At 47.3% G+C, this 17,752-nt stretch overlaps 1 protein-coding gene across 7 annotated transcripts in view; it reads right to left on the bottom strand.

Moving 5' to 3' along the window:
- LOC122383683 (rho GTPase-activating protein 190-like) overlaps positions 1-17,752 on the bottom strand; it is a 406,057-nt gene that overhangs the window by 49,148 nt on the left and 339,157 nt on the right. For all 7 annotated transcript variants that reach the window (XM_043370373.1, XM_043370389.1, XM_043370415.1 and 4 more), the window contains one exon: positions 10,919-11,042. In XM_043370373.1, the coding sequence (XP_043226308.1) occupies positions 10,919-11,042 (124 nt within the window). The remainder of the gene's footprint in view (positions 1-10,918; positions 11,043-17,752) is intronic.

Here is a 17,752-nt window from a genome sequence, read left to right on the forward strand (position 1 = left end):
GAATCTGAATCTGAATGAGGGCTGAGTCACCGGATTTGAAAATAGGATGAACCAGGGAATGTTTTCAGGCATCAGGGATGTCACAAGTGGTGAGGGAGGTATTAATGATGTGGATAAGGATGGGTCCGATGGCATCAAAACACAGGAGTAGGATACGGATGCATATACCATCAGTCCCACACGCACCGGAACGCTTCATGGAGAGCATGACCTGCCGCAGGGCGCCCAGAGTCACGCCAGATACCCGAAACCCGCACGCCCCCACACGCGGCAGACGGCACGGAATGTCCGGCGGCGGCCCGAGATCGGACAGGCCGGCCGCGACACGGGGTCCGACACTCACAAAGTAGGCGTTGAGCTCGTTGGGTGTGGTGGCAGGAAGGCTGGGAGTGCTGCTTCACTTGCCGGCGATGACTGGGCGAACAACACGATAGAGGAAGCTGCCTGCTTGCTCTCGTAATCTCCCTTCAATGTCCGCACGGCAGTCACGCCTGATAGCGGACCTGACTTTCCTATCCAAGTCCCGGAAAGCAGGCGACCTCCCTTCACGACGCAGCACTGCACGCCCCGCCGCTGCGCCATCAGGTCCAGAGTGGCCGGCGTAACCGCCGGCGCATCGGGGTTTCTGATCGTCACAAGTCGGATGGGAGCATGCCTGTCTATCACCGGTAACAGACGGTCGGTAAAATACGACCACATGTTCGTAACAGGGGCATTCCACGTCAAATCAACTACACCGAAATCCGTCATCCCCTTCGATTTTTCTGAAAATTTGCAGGCAGACTGGGCATGGTTCAAAACTGAGTCACGTATAATATTTTCGAAATTTGATAAAGTATCGCTGAGATATAGGTCATCGAATATAGCCAAAAATGCCACACATCAATTTTTTAAATGTCTATAACTCTAGTTCCTTTTCTGGTATCAAAATGATATTAACAGGGTCTTGTAGGCAATTGATAAGGCTTTGATTTTTAATTATAAAATTAAATTGAAGTGACCTTGAAATGCATTTGACCTTGAATTAAAACAGAAAAATTTAAATAGTGTTAATTCCCTGGAGGGATGTTCTGGTACTATTAATTATAAATATATATAGTTTCTTTATATTTTCTTGTAGTCGGAGTCTTCTTGAGTCATAGAGAACGAAAGGACATCTTCTACGGGGTTTATTGCTTGAGTGACACTCTCATAGGCGGTATCTTAACGCAAAACATTACCGTTTCAATCGTGGTCACCAGCAATTCCTTATCGTAATATGCACTGTCTACATTATATGAATATTTCTCTTTAATGTTTCACATTTGCTATTTCCTTAATATTTTCCCCGTTGCGAAGTTTTTGTCCTCCTTAGGCTTACTAACGAACTAAAACCTTGACCTTTCTTCAATCAAAATATTTACAACAATTAAAACACTTCGCTCGCGTGACCATTTCCGGGAGCGCTCTCGTTAGAATATTCAACAAATAGCAAAAAACACGTCACCTTCGATTCGGGTAATTTTTACATATTATGTCCGTCACAATGTTCCTAACCATCTGTGAAAAAATTGAAGTGGGCCATTCATAACTCTCGCGGCAAACGCCGTTTTCATGCATCAATATCACGCAACCGCGCGTGACCTTGAAAGACAGAGTCAAGACATGCTTGCTTTTGTACACTTTCTGAAATGAATGATTGCTGATTAGTGATATCCCAAACTCTGCGAGAATGGAAATACATAGTCATCGTAGTCAAGCATTCAAGTTCCATAGTAAAAGTGTCTCAGGCAAACGGTATTTTGCGGTGAATTTTGAGCTGTGTGGAAATGCATCATGAAGCCAAAAATTCAACGAAAACATTATCACGCAACGATATCTTCACGTCTTTGTATCTTCACTATACGAAAGAATATACATTTTTGAGTATGTATGGGGAATTTCTAGTTAATCCAATAATAAACATGGCAGTTAGAGACCTGCTAAGAGTAACATGTCGCCGGCTGAGGCGGGATCGGCCGACGCGGGAAACGCAGCAATCACAATTTTGTGTTTACACGTTCATATTTCAATTGTTTACCAACCGATTTTCAAAATTCTTACACCATAAGATTGCCTGTACATTTCTTAGTCTTCTCACAAAATTTGACGCGAATCGAACGTAATCAGCGGTAAGGAGCGCGATGTAAAGACGGAACCGTTCCGTTCCGTCCCGGCACAGTCTACAATTCAGGCGGCGCATAGCGGTCGGCGCCGGCTGCCGAGTCGCCGCGTCGCCGCGGCGACAGGATGTTCACTTTACACCGCTATTACTAGACCAGTTGTGAACCGATTTTCTTCTTGCTTGCACGATGAGATGTGCAATTCAATTTTGGACAGGTAGCTATAATTAATTTCGCATTAATACTATGAGATATTGGCGAAAAACAGGAGGGGTGGGGCGAAATTCACTCTTCCCCCTCCACTGCGCGTGCTAGCATACGTTTGCATATGTGCCATTTTCTTCAAAACTTATGAATGGCCCACTCTAATTTTTTCACAGGTTGTTAAGAATATGGTAGGCAATAAAATATATGAAAATTAGCCAAATCGAAGGTGACGTGTTTTTTGCTATTTCAATTTTTGTGCTTAAGAACAGAGTTGAGCAAATTTCAAGGTCATATATTTAAGTAGGAGCAATTCTAAACAATTGCTTAAGAAATTACCTTTTCAGTCAGGTTTATTTCATTCAAATCAAACAAGTACAGTCAAAGTTATGGTCGTTCAAAAATATAAAGACTATGCAACATTTTGTAAAAATTCGATGCCCTATATTTAGAAGACCTGTGGTCAGAATGTGCAAAAAACATCAATGTAATGTTCGGGGCGACACAGGAACTCGCTCACAAATTTATAATGAAATCGCTGATGGTAAGGTGCAAAACAGCCGATTTTTGTTCGATTTGACGTGGAATGCCCCAACAGACAGACAGACTACTAAAACTCCAGACCAGTCCACACGGTGCAAATCATCCAACAGATCGGAAGGATCGACACGTTTGAGCGACCTAGTACTAACGCGAGAGACCTTTCTACGACACTTTGGTATCGATACGATTAAACGAACATAGCTGTGAGGGCTAAAAGCGCATGGAAAAACACCCACACGTCAGAATGTCCCAAATTGTTATGGTTCTAAGCGCATGCATCTGGAAGTAGAAAGCGAACAACACAATATAGAGACATTGATCTTAGACACCTGGAATGTGGAGACAATTCGGTAGCGGATCTGATATGAGTCCTGAGGTCAAGGCATATTCTTGCTTAACCCTCGCCCGTATAGGGGGGGGGGTCGAACGGACCCCCCTCGGTTTTTCGCGAATAATTCGCGTAAAAAGCGGCCGATCGCAACGAAACTTTCAGTACCCTCGATTTGATCAATTTTACACCTACCCTGAAAATTTCATGACCCTGACCCAAATGACCTTTGACCTGTGACCTACTTTTCGAGACCATGTTTGGCCGGAATCGCGATTCGGCGTATGTCGGCTCGCATTAGCCGCGCGTTTGCAGTCTTTTCGTGGTTTCAAGCGTTTAAACATGTGATATGATGTTGCCCCCATGCATTAGGGTGGGTGTCAAGGTCACCTGAAGGTCAGGTCAGTTCATTGACCTTTGATGACCTCGTTTCACTTTTTCGAGTTTTACATGTTTCTAGGCTAGTTTTTGGAGCTGAATTCGAATTTAGCAACCGTATGAACATTTACGAAGTTGTTTTGATGCCTTCGTAACATGTTACGAAGCTGTCAGAGGCGGTTGACACCTACGACGAAAACCCGGCAGGACCCCTACTGGTTGACCTGACCTGACCTGACCCGACCTGGCCCAAATGCATGAAGACATCATCTGTGATCAAAACTAACATGATGTTCGTGATCCGCATCCCGAAAAAACCCATAGCAGCGACACTTTACGACGTTCTAACAGGTCCCAATTTTCCCGACTTTTGGGTCATTGACCTGACCTGGAAGGTCAACCAATGACCTAGGACCTTAAAATTGGGTAGCATCGGCTTCCTCTCGTCACGGGCAACATGCTCGTTTTTTTTCCGCGAAGCTCTAGCGCGATCAGGGGCGAAACGGCAAGGGGGTCCAACGGACCCCCCCCCCTTATACTTTCGCGGCTGGAAAAACACCAATACGGGCGAGGGTTAAGTTTCCAGGGCATGATTTAATCCCCCCCCCCTCCCCACCACCACCAAAAACATGCACGCTTAGGCATTGTTTCCCATCGAACTGTCTGATCAACAACATCCGTCAAGTGACGATGACCGCCCTCCATTCCTGTTCCTTAACCCTCGCCCGCACATGGGGGGGGGGGGGGGTTGCCACCCCCCATGTAGTCTTTCTGCTCTGCGCTCAACATTTTTAGAGCTAGAAGGCTGATTTTATTTTTCGTATAGCTGCTCCTCTATGCTTTCTTGATGTCCCCTGAAAATTTCAAGTTTCTGTGATTTTTGGTTTCGGTAATATGACCTTGTTTTTCAGGTCATGTCATGACCCAAATTGCCAATTCTCAACATCTTGCGTTTGCCATGGGCCTTGTGAGCTTTTGACACCTTGATTTCGGCCTTTTTTGCCAGTCTTACCTCCCACCTATCATGGAACATGTTCGACGATGTACAGGTGTCAAGGTCAGGGTCAAGGTCAACCTAGGTCATCTAAGATAATTGCGTTTTAGGCAAGCTGAATTTACTTTTTGTGAATTTTTTTGACTGCATTTTTGGTAAAAGCTTCTCAGATCATGATTTCATGTAATATGGACATTGGACACAAAAACAATCGGTGCACACATCAGTATGCACACAGACACACACAGACATACAAACACATATAATTGACCTTGACCTAACTTGACCTGAAATGACCGCAGCAGCAAAAATCTGGTCGGGTAGTGTGACAACTGTTCCATTATGAAGGCAAAGTGTTGCCACATGATGCTGCCATATGCTGAGAGCCGCCCGCCCGGTTTGTTAATACAGTCGGAAGCCTGACGCTGGCGTGCGCGGGTCCGCGTGCGAGAGCCGAGCTACCAAGGGTAGCAGCGAACAGAATAACGACGAGGTTCTAGCTGGCTTGGCAACAGAAAACAGCATCGTCATCGGTATATGATAAGCAGCGCACTTGATATCCAACGGTGACCCAAAACAGCAACATTATTTAGTTTGACCTGACCTGGAAGGTCAATGACTGACCTGAGAAGGTAAAACTGGGTATAATTGGATTCGTCTCTTCCCAAAGAAGTTTTTTTTTTTGTCTTTACCGCTAAGCTCCATCTCCAACAGGAACGAAATGGGGCGGGGGGGGGGTGGCAACCCCCCCATGTGCGTTCTAGGATGGGAAAATGGCATGTGAGGGCGAGGGTTAAGGCCGCCCCACACTGGAACTCGCATGCGGGTTGCGAGTTTGCGGGTTTTGAGTTTGCGGGCATAATACTAATTCATAGAATGATTAGACCGTTCCCTTATGGTAACTTCATGAATGCAGTGAAGTCAGTTCACCTTCAGAAACTTACATATAGTCGCAATACCAGCGCAACGAACCAAAATTCTACTCCAACGAAAAACCCGCAAACCTCGCAGAACTCGCAGACCTCGCAGCGAGGAAAATCGAAAGTTGACTCAAAATCAACTATTGGAATGCGATGCAAGGTCGCTCGCAAGCTAAAAACATGCAGACTCGCTTGTTAGATGGTAGTGTGGGTCACTCAGCTTAGATTGTATTATTTCATTTTGAAGAAACCCTAAAACCCAAAAACTCGCAACCAGCATGCGAGCAGTGGCGTAGACAGGGGGGGGGGCATGGGGGCCATGGCCCCCCCTTTCCGCCCAGCCGCCCAAATGGCGCCCCAATTAGCGCCGACTAGGCTGATGCCGTTTTACAGAGAGAACATGAATTAAAAAGTGCTGTGCAGGCAGGGATCGAACTCAATATCTCTTTGGGGGTGCCTGGACACCTAAATGCTCTCCAGGGCACCCCCAAATACGACCTGAGCCCCCAAATGTTGAAGGGCGCCCCTCCGGAAACCAGAATATTCCGAACCCCCAGGGTCGATGGCGCCCCTGCAGAGCCACTGGCACCCACCTGAACGGAACAGTCGCCCCATTAAAGCTTGATGGCGCCCCTCTAGAGCACCCGGCGCCCTTCTGAAGTTCACAGCCATGCCCAATTCGGCCCCATCCAAGATCGATGGCGCCCCTGAAACCACTGGCGCCCCTCTAAAGCACCCGCACTCTTCTCAAGATCACAGTCGCCCTATCCGAGATCAATAGCGCCCTCAAGAGCCACTAGCGCCTCCCCCTTGAGACTGAAGTCGTCCCGCTTCAGACTAAAGTTGCCCCATTCAAGCCCAATGACGCCCCTCCAGAGCGTCCGACGCGCTTCTGAAGATCACAGTTACTGGTGTTCGGTTGTCTAATTTTCTATTACAAGCTATTTCGGCCTTATTTCGGTCTTCGGTATTGTATATAATTCGACAGGGAATACGAACAAAGCTACTGAAATGGCGAAGAGGCGAGACGAGAACGAACCAACGAGCAACGATAGATTCGATTTCGTCTGATTTGGATACCGGTGACGAAGCCCGGTGCTGGATCCCGGTGCTGGATCCCGGTGATGGATCCCGGTGGTTGAGACCGGTGATGGAGACCGGTGCTGGAGGAGCCCGGAGATGGATCCCGGTGATGGATCCCGGTGATGGAGCCCGGTGATGGATCGGATCCCGGTGATAGATTCCGGTGATGGAGCCCGGTGATGGATCCCGGTGATAGATCCCGGTGATGAAGACCGGTGCTGGAGACCGGCGGTGGTGCCCGGTGATGGTGCCCGGGTGGTGAGCGGCGATGTGCTCCGGTTTGGTGACCGATAAGGTGCACGGTTTGGTAGCCGATTATGGTGCCCGCGGTTCTGTGACCAGCGAAGTGTTGCTTGGCCGGTTTCGTGACCGAAGTCAGCATTTTTGATATTTTGTGTGTGTTGAGTGTTTTAGTGATCTTGAAGAGGTGTGTCAGAAGAGGTGAGTTGAATTAAGTGCGTGAAATTATTTCACGCGGAAATAATTTTACGTGCAAATTTATTTGGAGCATTTTTGTGAATACAGAGAGACTTTTTGGCATAACTGGTGTTCGGTTGTCCAATTTTCTATTACACTGACCTAAAACTTAAACGAAGTCTTTCCGTCATTATTTTTTACGCTCTTTTGATTGCCCCTTACCGCGTGTCGCTACGTGGCCCAGGAGCCGAGTTAGAGGGGCGCGTGAAAACGCCCCCCCCCCTCCCCCCAGCACGACACGGAAAACACAGGCCACCAGCACGGCGAGGGTTAACTAATAGGTAATGAGAGGTCACAAAATTGACCTGGCCCTCAATGTAGATATTTGGTCAGGGGATTACGCAAGGCGAATGTTCGGTGAGATCAGCAAGTCTCTATGGCGCTTATTCAAAGTCGATCATGCACACTCATCATCAAAAGTCGTCTTCTATACTACGTCGGCCGAAGACATCATAAACCTTCGTGTCACTATATGGGACAGTCTCACGCCTCACCCATCTGGCACTCATGCAGTCATGCATGTCCACAAGTAGGGGCTTCGCGCACTGGACATCGAATGGTAGAGGTGATTTGTGGAGAAAAAAAAATCCAGAACGTGTCAGGTCAGCGTTCGGTCGCCTCTGACTGCAGTCGCTGCTGGTATGACAATGAGTTTGGATCTCATGGTGGATATCATAGTCTTAAATGTTCAAGTCTTTCCTTGACTCAATTTAGGCAATTAGTCGCAGCGTGAATCCTACATGCGTGCGGTCTGAGATTCTAAGCACGGCCACCCCGGTTGACCAGAGGCTGCAGTTCACAGGTCACTTGGGATCAGTGAGTGAACCTGTATTTTTTTTTTTTGCAAAGAATAAAGATTGTGCCTATCGATCAACGTATATTTTACCGTTTCGAATTCGCATGGGTGCGTATTTTGAGAATAAAATGTCCGTAGACTGAGCTCGTTTCCTATATCGTGCTAAATATGCATAAAGATCAAGGTTTTTGATAAAAAACACCGGGCTGCAAATTGCATTAATTGGATTTTATGGAAAAAAGCGAAACCTGGTTCTTATCCTCGTATTTTGCAACACCTAGTAAATCATGCATGAATATATGACGTTACATTTTAGACTGACGCCCCTGACACTAGCTCACAATGGCGCCCCTCTCAAGGGGCAAAGTCGCCCCCCTCGAGCACCATGGCCCCCCCTTTCGCCGATTTCTGGCTACGCCACTGCATGCGAGGTCCAGTGTGGGGCGGCCTTAACCTAACCTTTTGACACATTAATATCCTTACCTAGCCTAATGACACTTAAACAAATTTGAGCACAGCCGGCCTAGACGTTCTCAAGATCTGAAAGCGACCCCTGTACGTGGCGTACGTGCAGTAGCACCCCAACCGTGACACATGGCAATGCATTGTCCTGTTGGGCCTACATGCATGCCAAGTTTCTGTGCGATCGGTCGTTGTTCGAGTTATCAAAATTATTGCAAATTGACGCCTGTTCGTTTTGCACATGACACGTGCAATATGCGTTATGAGTCTACATGCATCGAGAGCAGTCCAGTACCTATCTTGACAGAAAGGATGAATCTACCCTACAAAAATAATTGCGCTGGCGTCACTGAGGCCGGTACTGATACTGAGGCTGGCACTGAGGCCGGTACTGACACTGAGGCTGGCACTGAGGCCGGTACTGACACTGAGGCTGGCACTGAGGCCGGTACTGACACTGAGGCTGGCACTGAGGCCGGTACTGACACTGAGGCTGGCACTGAGGCCGGTACTGACACTGAGGCTGGCACTGAGGCCGGTACTGACACTGAGGCTGGCACTGAGGCCGGTACTGACACTGAGGCTGGCACTGAGGCCGGTACTGACACTGAGGCTGGCACTGAGGCCGGTACTGACACTGAGGCTGGCACTGAGGCCGGTACTGACACTGAGGCTGGCACTGAGGCCGGTACTGACACTGAGGCTGGCACTGAGGCCGGTACTGACACTGAGGCTGGCACTGAGGCCGGTACTGACACTGAGGCTGGCACTGAGGCCGGTACTGACACTGAGGCTGGCACTGAGGCCGGTACTGACACTGAGGCTGGCACTGAGGCCGGTACTGACACTGAGGCTGGCACTGAGGCCGGTACTGACACTGAGGCCGGTACTGACACTGAGGCTGGCACTGAGGCCGGTACTGACACTGAGGCTGGCACTGAGGCCGGTACTGACACTGAGGCTGGCACTGAGGCCGGTACTGACACTGAGGCTGGCACTGAGGCCGGTCCTGACACTGAGGCTGGCACTGAGGCCGGTCCTGACACTGAGGCTGGCACTGAGGCCGGTACTGACACTGAGGCTGGCACTGAGGCCGGTACTGACACTGAGGCTGGCACTGAGGCCGGTACTGACACTGAGGCTGGCACTGAGGCCGGTACTGACACTGAGGCTGGCACTGAGGCCGGTACTGACACTGAGGCTGGCACTGAGGCCGGTACTGACACTATGGCTGGCACTGAGGCCGGTACTGACACTGAGGCTGGCACTGAGGCCGGTACTGACACTGAGGCTGGCACTGAGGCCGGTACTGACACTGAGGCTGGCACTGAGGCCGGTACTGACACTGAGGCTGGCACTGAGGCCGGTACTGACACTGAGGCTGGCACTGAGGCCGGTACTGACACTGAGGCTGGCACTGAGGCCGGTACTGACACTGAGGCTGGCACTGAGGCCGGTACTGACACTGAGGCTGGCACTGAGGCCGGTACTGACACTGAGGCTGGCACTGAGGCCGGTACTGACACTGAGGCTGGCACTGAGGCCGGTACTGACACTGAGGCTGGCACTGAGGCCGGTACTGACACTGAGGCTGGCACTGAGGCCGGTACTGACACTGAGGCTGGCACTGAGGCCGGTACTGACACTGAGGCTGGCACTGAGGCCGGTACTGACACTGAGGCTGGCACTGAGGCCGGTACTGACACTGAGGCTGGCACTGAGGCCGGTACTGACACTGAGGCTGGCACTGAGGCCGGTACTGACACTGAGGCCGGTACTGACACTGAGGCTGGCACTGAGGCCGGTACTGACACTGAGGCTGGCACTGAGGCCGGTACTGACACTGAGGCTGGCACTGAGGCCGGTACTGACACTGAGGCTGGCACTGAGGCCGGTACTGACACTGAGGCTGGCACTGAGGCCGGTACTGACACTGAGGCTGGCACTGAGGCCGGTACTGACACTGAGGCTGGCACTGAGGCCGGTCCTGACACTGAGGCTGGCACTGAGGCCGGTCCTGACACTGAGGCTGGCACTGAGGCCGGTACTGACACTGAGGCTGGCACTGAGGCCGGTACTGACACTGAGGCTGGCACTGAGGCCGGTACTGACACTGAGGCTGGCACTGAGGCCGGTACTGACACTGAGGCTGGCACTGAGGCCGGTACTGACACTGAGGCTGGCACTGAGGCCGGTACTGACACTAAGGCTGGCACTGAGGCCGGTACTGACACTGAGGCTGGCACTGAGGCCGGTCCTGACACTGAGGCTGGCACTGAGGCCGGTCCTGACACTGAGGCTGGCACTGAGGCCGGTCCTGACACTGAGGCTGGCACTGAGGCCGGTCCTGACACTGAGGCTGGCACTGAGGCCGGTACTGACACTGAGGCTGGCACTGAGGCCGGTACTGACACTGAGGCTGGCACTGAGGCCGGTACTGACACTGAGGCTGGCACTGAGGCCGGTACTGACACTGAGGCTGGCACTGAGGCCGGTACTGACACTGAGGCTGGCACTGAGGCCGGTACTGACACTGAGGCTGGCACTGAGGCCGGTACTGACACTGAGGCTGGTACTGAGGCCGGTACTCACACTGGCGGCACTGCTCGGTCCGCTGCCGCAGCCGCGCTTTGGCGCTGTGGCCGCCGGCCTCCTGCGTCACCGTGTAGCTGTAATCGCCATCGCCCCTGCCGCCGCCCAGCAGCGCGTCCTTCACCTGCCCGGCACGCAACACTGTCAACACTTTTAATTTTGCATTCTCGCTAGCACAAGGATATAGCAGGAGGAATGGAGAAGTTACTCGCTGGCAATGAGCCAGGTCTTTCGTTTTACGTTCAGGGGCGGATCTAGGCGAAAGTTTTTTTTTGGGGGGGGAGGGGGGCGTCACAGGTCGGCCGACATTAGCCATGCCAGGTCTGGTGAAATAATCCTGACGACCAGGGGGGAGGGGTAGGGAGCGAGGTCCGTAAGTGGAATTCCAAACAAATTTTCTCTTCGTCGTTTCTGAGATGAAGTTTTATCCTTGTAAGTCACTCCACTCAGTCGCTTTAGTGATATCTAACTATATTGTGAAATGTCCCCTTTTAACTAAGGTTTGCAAGTCAGTTTGAGTTTGTATCCAATGATCCATAACGCATTTAGCTCCGAGGCAGTGGGAGGGTAGGGATTCGGAAGATATAGATGTTAGAACACCTTAAAGGGAGATAATGAGCTTTCTTTTTTCTTAAATAAAAATTACTCGACATCTATACTATTTCTACTGTAGTTTCTATAAAATATGAAAATTTCCTAGCACATTTTCGTATGTGAAAAAGGTTTTTATTTTTGCAAAAAAGAAGCAGTACTTGCAGTACTTGTAACACCCACCGAAATGCGTTGTCCTTCTCTATAAAAAAGTCGCAGTATATGGCGCTTTTGTTTCAAACAGCGACGCTTGGGTTTTTGTTTATGTTATCGCCTTGTCGTTGCTTGGTTGTAAAGATTCGTATTTAAATTAGAGTTGATTCGGTTTAGAATTAATTAGATTCTAATTCGGGGGTACATAGTGCCTACTCTTCTTTGTTTCCAAATATTATTTTGCGCCACAAATGAACGGCAAGCGCCAGAAACGCAGCCAAATCTTGCGATTGCGACTACGAAATTCATTATTTTGGCCTCAGAGCCTGAAGCGAAAAATACAAGCATATTTATTTCAAAAAGACTTCAGGTTTGTCGAACGGTGTTATGAGAATTTTGATAACAGTACTGCATAAGTTTTTCAGTGATGCCGCAAAAGTGTTGTATCTATCTTCTTTTATTGTGCAGTCGGCGGGACCGATTCAAAATTGAGTCGTTGCTACTAAAATAGCAGCATATGGCGACAGATGATGAACAGGAAAAATAGTTGCGTAAATTTAGACATAAACCACCCCCAAACCATGAATATCTTTTGAAGGCACTATAGACGACCATTAACTAACTAGATGTGATGAAGATCAAATGTAATGAATACGCTCATTTTACAAAATTACATGCAAGTACCAAAAAGTGATGTAAGTACTTATTCAACGGTCATTTTCAGCGCTCCCCGCTAACGTGACTTCAAGTTGAGATATTTGCGGCAAGGTACCGAATTGAGCAAAATGGTTTTAATTTACATTATAACTTGTTGTGTTTTGTCAGAAAATGGTCCTAACTCAGATTTTGTGGAAAAAGGTCATAATCTCCCTTTAACCAGCGCACCGACGGGGGTCTGCGCCAACTTAGAATTGTCGAGGGCAGGGCGGTTGAACCCCCCCCCCCCCTGAGATCTCGAGAACGAAGCAAGATAACGACAAGCAGTAAACGGCATGGGGTACGCACGGACAAGGTCTACAATTTTTACACAGGTCATTTTCAGGTCAGGTCAAAGATTACGTCACAGGGGACAGGGGTAGAACAAGTCGAAATGGCGGCGCTAGAAATGAAGTTTTTCTCGAATAACTTTCGAAGTAGCCAAGCTAGAAACTAACAAATGACACCATCGTGATCCTCTCGTCAACCCGCATCGAATTATGTATGTTTTGACCTCGAAAGATGTAGATGTAGATGTAGATCGGGGTATAGCCTTTGTAACGGCACCCCTTGTTTCTTCACTGTCACTTAACCCGCGCCCGGCTGGGGGTCCTGGATTTCCACGCCCTGCTGGGGGGGTTTGAACACCCCCCCTTGTAACTCGCCTCTTGGGCCACGTAGCGATACGCGGAAGGCGGCGTTCGAAAGGGCGTCAAAAATAATGACGAAATCACTTCGGTCAATTTTTTGGTCAGGTCAAAGGTCAGGTCACCAGAGGTCATTGAAGGCAAAATTTCGCCGATTTCCAGGTCGAATGTCGACAATTTCCAAGAAGCCAACGCATAACTCGGGAACCAATAGAGCTACAACGCCGCGAAAAAGCGCATTCGATAGCCCTTTTAACGCCCTTTCTGAGTAATTCTCTCAGATTTGACCTAACTTCAACGGTTTTGCCTGCAGGGGGCAAAAACTGCAAAAATAGCCGATTTTTTCGGAAACAGTTTTAATGCAATAACTTTTGACCCAAGCCTTGTACGAGCTTACTTTCACCGGCATCGTGTTCCTCTCGTCAAGACGCATCGAATGAACTATAACTTGACCTTGAAAGGTCAACTTGAAAATTTGACCTCAGGTCAAGGTCATGACCTGACCGGAAAGGGTCATGTTGCATACCAGTCGATCCGTATCGTCGAGCTGAACACATCTAAGGCGTTTTCATCGCTCTAGCATGCCTCTATCAAAAGTTATTTGCGAAAAACTGTTAGATACCATTCATATATTCATATATTCATGCGACACAATCACAGTTGCCAAAGAATGGCCTTGGTGATGTTTGCTAAAACTCATGACGATGACGATGACCAGCATTCATCCATCTAACAGTCATACGCAATCACATTCAGGTTGCTCTCTCATTTCTAACGACAATCGCACACGTTCGTTCCATGCACATTTTGACATTTTTACAATGATAGGCACACAGTACACAGAGCATAAGTTATGTAATGTGAAAATAGTCGACATACAATTGATTTCAAGCATTTGTCGTTCGCAAGGGGACTACTATTGTTAATAAAAACTAATTGTTATTTTCTTCTAAGACATATTTTTGGAAAGCTGCGGCACTTTCTGCTTCTATGAGCCTCGCAGGCAAGTTGTTCCAGTCACGGATAGTTCGAGGAAAATATGAGTTGTGATAGGACAAAAGTCGTGATTGAAGTCGTCTAACCTTTTTGCTGCGATCATTTCTTCCTATGTAATCAGGTTGTATGAGGATGCCACTGACATCTAATCTGCTAAAGCCACTGCATAATTTAAACATCAAGCATAATCTAGCAGCTCGGCGTCGGGCCTCTAGATTTTTCCAGCCAATATCAGACAACATCCTGCTAACACTAGGTACTAACTACTATCCCTCGAATAATCATCTAAAACAAATCTTACAGCACGTCTTTGTATCATTTCTAGTTCATGCTTCGTTCCCTCTGCACTTGGATCCCAGACACAGCTTGAATATTCTAACAGTGCACAGTGGGGATTTTTCCGATCTAGCGCCTATTAATTCAAAAAATATTTTTTGGATTTTTGTTGATTTTTTTGTGTCAGTAGGGCTAAGAAATGTCTGAATTTTTCATATATGGCATTGTTTTATCTGTATGTCCACAGCAAAACTAGGAAACATGCGCCCAAAGTTCACACTCATGCGTGATTACTCAATGGGCTCAGCAAGGCCCGAAAGTATAGCTCAATTTCATTGTCCTGTCCTGTTGGTTTTAATCTTGCGAGGTCTTAAAGTTGCATATCGTCTGAAAGGCACCTTTATTAGGAATGGAATGGCAAACAAAAAGTATGCCACAACCTTACTAAGGTCACAAAAATGCCCTTTACAAAAAACCCTTACAGACACCATATTGAAGGAATGGTATTCTAAATAAATGTAGGAAATCAACAATGTTCTCCACACTTTTCCACTCTGAAATATATCCTATGGAATTCGCCACTTTCTTCTGCACAAGACAACGCCTAGTTTGGCTGCCGAAACTTGCCTGAACACGGAATATTCACATTAGAGTATCTTAACACCCCACTTGAGGAGCGCTAGGGCAAACAGCACGATATAGGTATGTTCCGGACATAGGCGAATAATTTTACTTCGTGATTTATATGATGCATATTTTCTGAGACACATTCATTAGGAATAGGATGACAAGCGTAAATTATACATACCGTAACCTTATAACCATCGCACTTGTGGGGAGGGGGAGGGGGAAGGGTTCGGATAAAACCCCATGGTTTTCCGCAAATTACTCGCGCAAAAAGCGGCCGATCGCGCCGAAACTTTCGGTACCCTCGAGATCATCAATTTTACATCTAACCTAAAAATTTCATGACTCTGACCCAACTGACCTTTGACCTGTGGCATATTTCTCGAGACCATGTTTGGCCGGAATCGCGATTCGGCGTATGCCAGCTCACATTATCCGCGGTTTCCAGTCTTTTTGTGGTTTTAAACGTTCAAATATGTGAAATGATGTTGGTGCCATGCATAATGGTGGGTGTCAAGGTCACGTGAAGGTCAAATCAAGGTCATTGACCTTTTGATGACCTTGGTTCACTTTTTCGAGTTTTACTTGTTTCTAGGGTAGTTTTTGGTGCTGATTTCGATTTTAGCAGCCATTTGAATACTTACGAAGTAGTTCTAGTGCCTTCGTTCCATGTTACGAAGCTATCAGTAGTAGGTGACACTTCTATGGATGGCCGGCAGGACGCCTACTAATTGATCTAACCTGACCTGACCCGACCTGGCCTAAATGCATAAAGACATCGTCTGTGATCAAAACTAACATGAAATTCGTGATCAGCACCCCAAAATACCCCGTAACACCCTAACTTTGCGAAGTTTCAAGAGGTCTCGATTTCCCAACTTTAGTTGGGTCATTAAACTGACTTGGAAAGTCAGCTTATGACCTTGGACTTTGAAATTGGATATATTCGGCCTAATTTCGTCATAGGCAGCACGCTTGACTTTGCCGCGAAGCTCTAGCTTGATCAGGGGCCAAACGGCTGAGCGGGGGGTCCAATTGAACCCCCTATACTATGTTGATTATGCACATTTACAGGTAAAATTCTCACCAGGACACACCAGCCAACATCTGTGCACAATCTGGCTACAATTCTACCTATGGTTTGCCCTCTACGAATAAATACGTGCTAGATCGGAAAAATCCCCACTGTGCAGTGGCCTGACTAAGGTCAAATAGACGCTTTCCTTAACAGTCTGCGGGCAGCCTCTAAAATTTCTTTTGACAAATCTCAACATTTGATTTCCTTTACTTGTAACATATTGTATATGTTTTTGCCAATTACATGTACCCGAAAGGTGAACGCCTAAGTACTTATATTCTTTAACTACCTGGACTTCTAAACCATTTAGATAATATTTCGGTGTTTTTGCACATTTTTGTCTGGACATTCGCATTATAGCACACTTTTTAACATTAATAGTCATATTCCAGTTTTTGCACCATCGTGACAATTCATCTAAATCTGTCTGTAAGGTGTCGCTTGATATCTGATCACTTCTGACCTCCGTGTACAGGACTACGTCATCTGCATACATTCTTACCTTGCATTTCATTATGTCAGGGAGGTCGTTAATATACAAAAGAAACAAAATTGGGCCCAAGACGCTGCCCTGCGGGACTCCAGATGTGACAGGTAATTCATCTGAGTATGAATTTTCCACAATGACTTTTTGAGATCTATTGGTAAGAAAAGCCTGTATCCATCCTATTACTTTCTCATCTAAGCTGTACATTTTGAGTTTGTTTATGAGATGCTTATGTGGCACCTTATCGAAAGCCTTGCTAAAGTCAATGAAAACAAGATCTATACTGTTTCTTTTATCAATTGAAGGCATGGTGTCTTGGCAAAGCATTATCAACTGAGACTCGCAAGACAAATTGTTTTCTAAATCCATGCTGACTCTCTGAAAAGAGGTTTAAGTCTTCTAGGTAGGTTACAATTGAGGATCCTAATATTCTTTCCATCATCTTGCAGCAAATGCATGTTAGCGAAATAGGACGATAGTTTTCTGCTTGGTTTGCATTACCCCCTTTAAAAACGGGATGAACCAGAGCTTGACGCCAGTCATTTGGTATATCTCCTATATTTAGAGACTGTTTAAATATAAATGTTAGGAACATAGCAGCTACCTTAGCACAGCGTTTAAGAATGGTTCCACAAATACCATCAGGTCCACATGCTTTGTGGATTTTAATATTTTCCAGGAGACCTAAAACACCCTGATAATCAATAGTCACTGGTTGCATTTCTTCGTTTGTGCGACTGCTCGCTAGATTTGGAGTGACTGTCCCGTTTTCAGTAACAAAACCTTTTTGTATTGGCTGTTCAAGACATTTGCTATGTCTTGTGGTTGGTGTACAATGGAACCACTTTTCGTGACCATTCGTGACCTAAGATGACCTCAGGGCATAAACAAGGGTCATGGACACCATTTTCAAGTTCAGTGTGTCTAAACCACTTGTAATTCGGTGTTTGGGAGTGTTTATAATGTCTTTCGTCCAAAAGAGGCGCATTTCAATTTTCTCCCATTGACTTATAATGGGGAGGTCGCAAAATTGACCTGACCTTAGGTCATCGATATCAAAATTCTGAGATATACATTTTGTACATGCTATTGCTCTTAGTAATCGCTGAAAGTTTCAAAGCGATCGGTCACTCGGTGTAGCTATGACAGACATTGAAACTTTTTATGAGGTGAGTTCACTTCAAGTGACCTGGTGACCTGACCTTGAATGACCTTGGTCTGAAATTTTCACAACATGTGTAGAATTGATGTATGATAAGGTGTACCGTTTTTGAGATATTTGC

The sequence above is a fragment of the Amphibalanus amphitrite genome, unplaced genomic scaffold, assembly GCF_019059575.1.
Source record: "Amphibalanus amphitrite isolate SeventyFive unplaced genomic scaffold, NRLGWU_Aamphi_draft 000013F_arrow, whole genome shotgun sequence".
Lineage (NCBI taxonomy): Eukaryota > Metazoa > Arthropoda > Thecostraca > Balanomorpha > Balanidae > Amphibalanus > Amphibalanus amphitrite.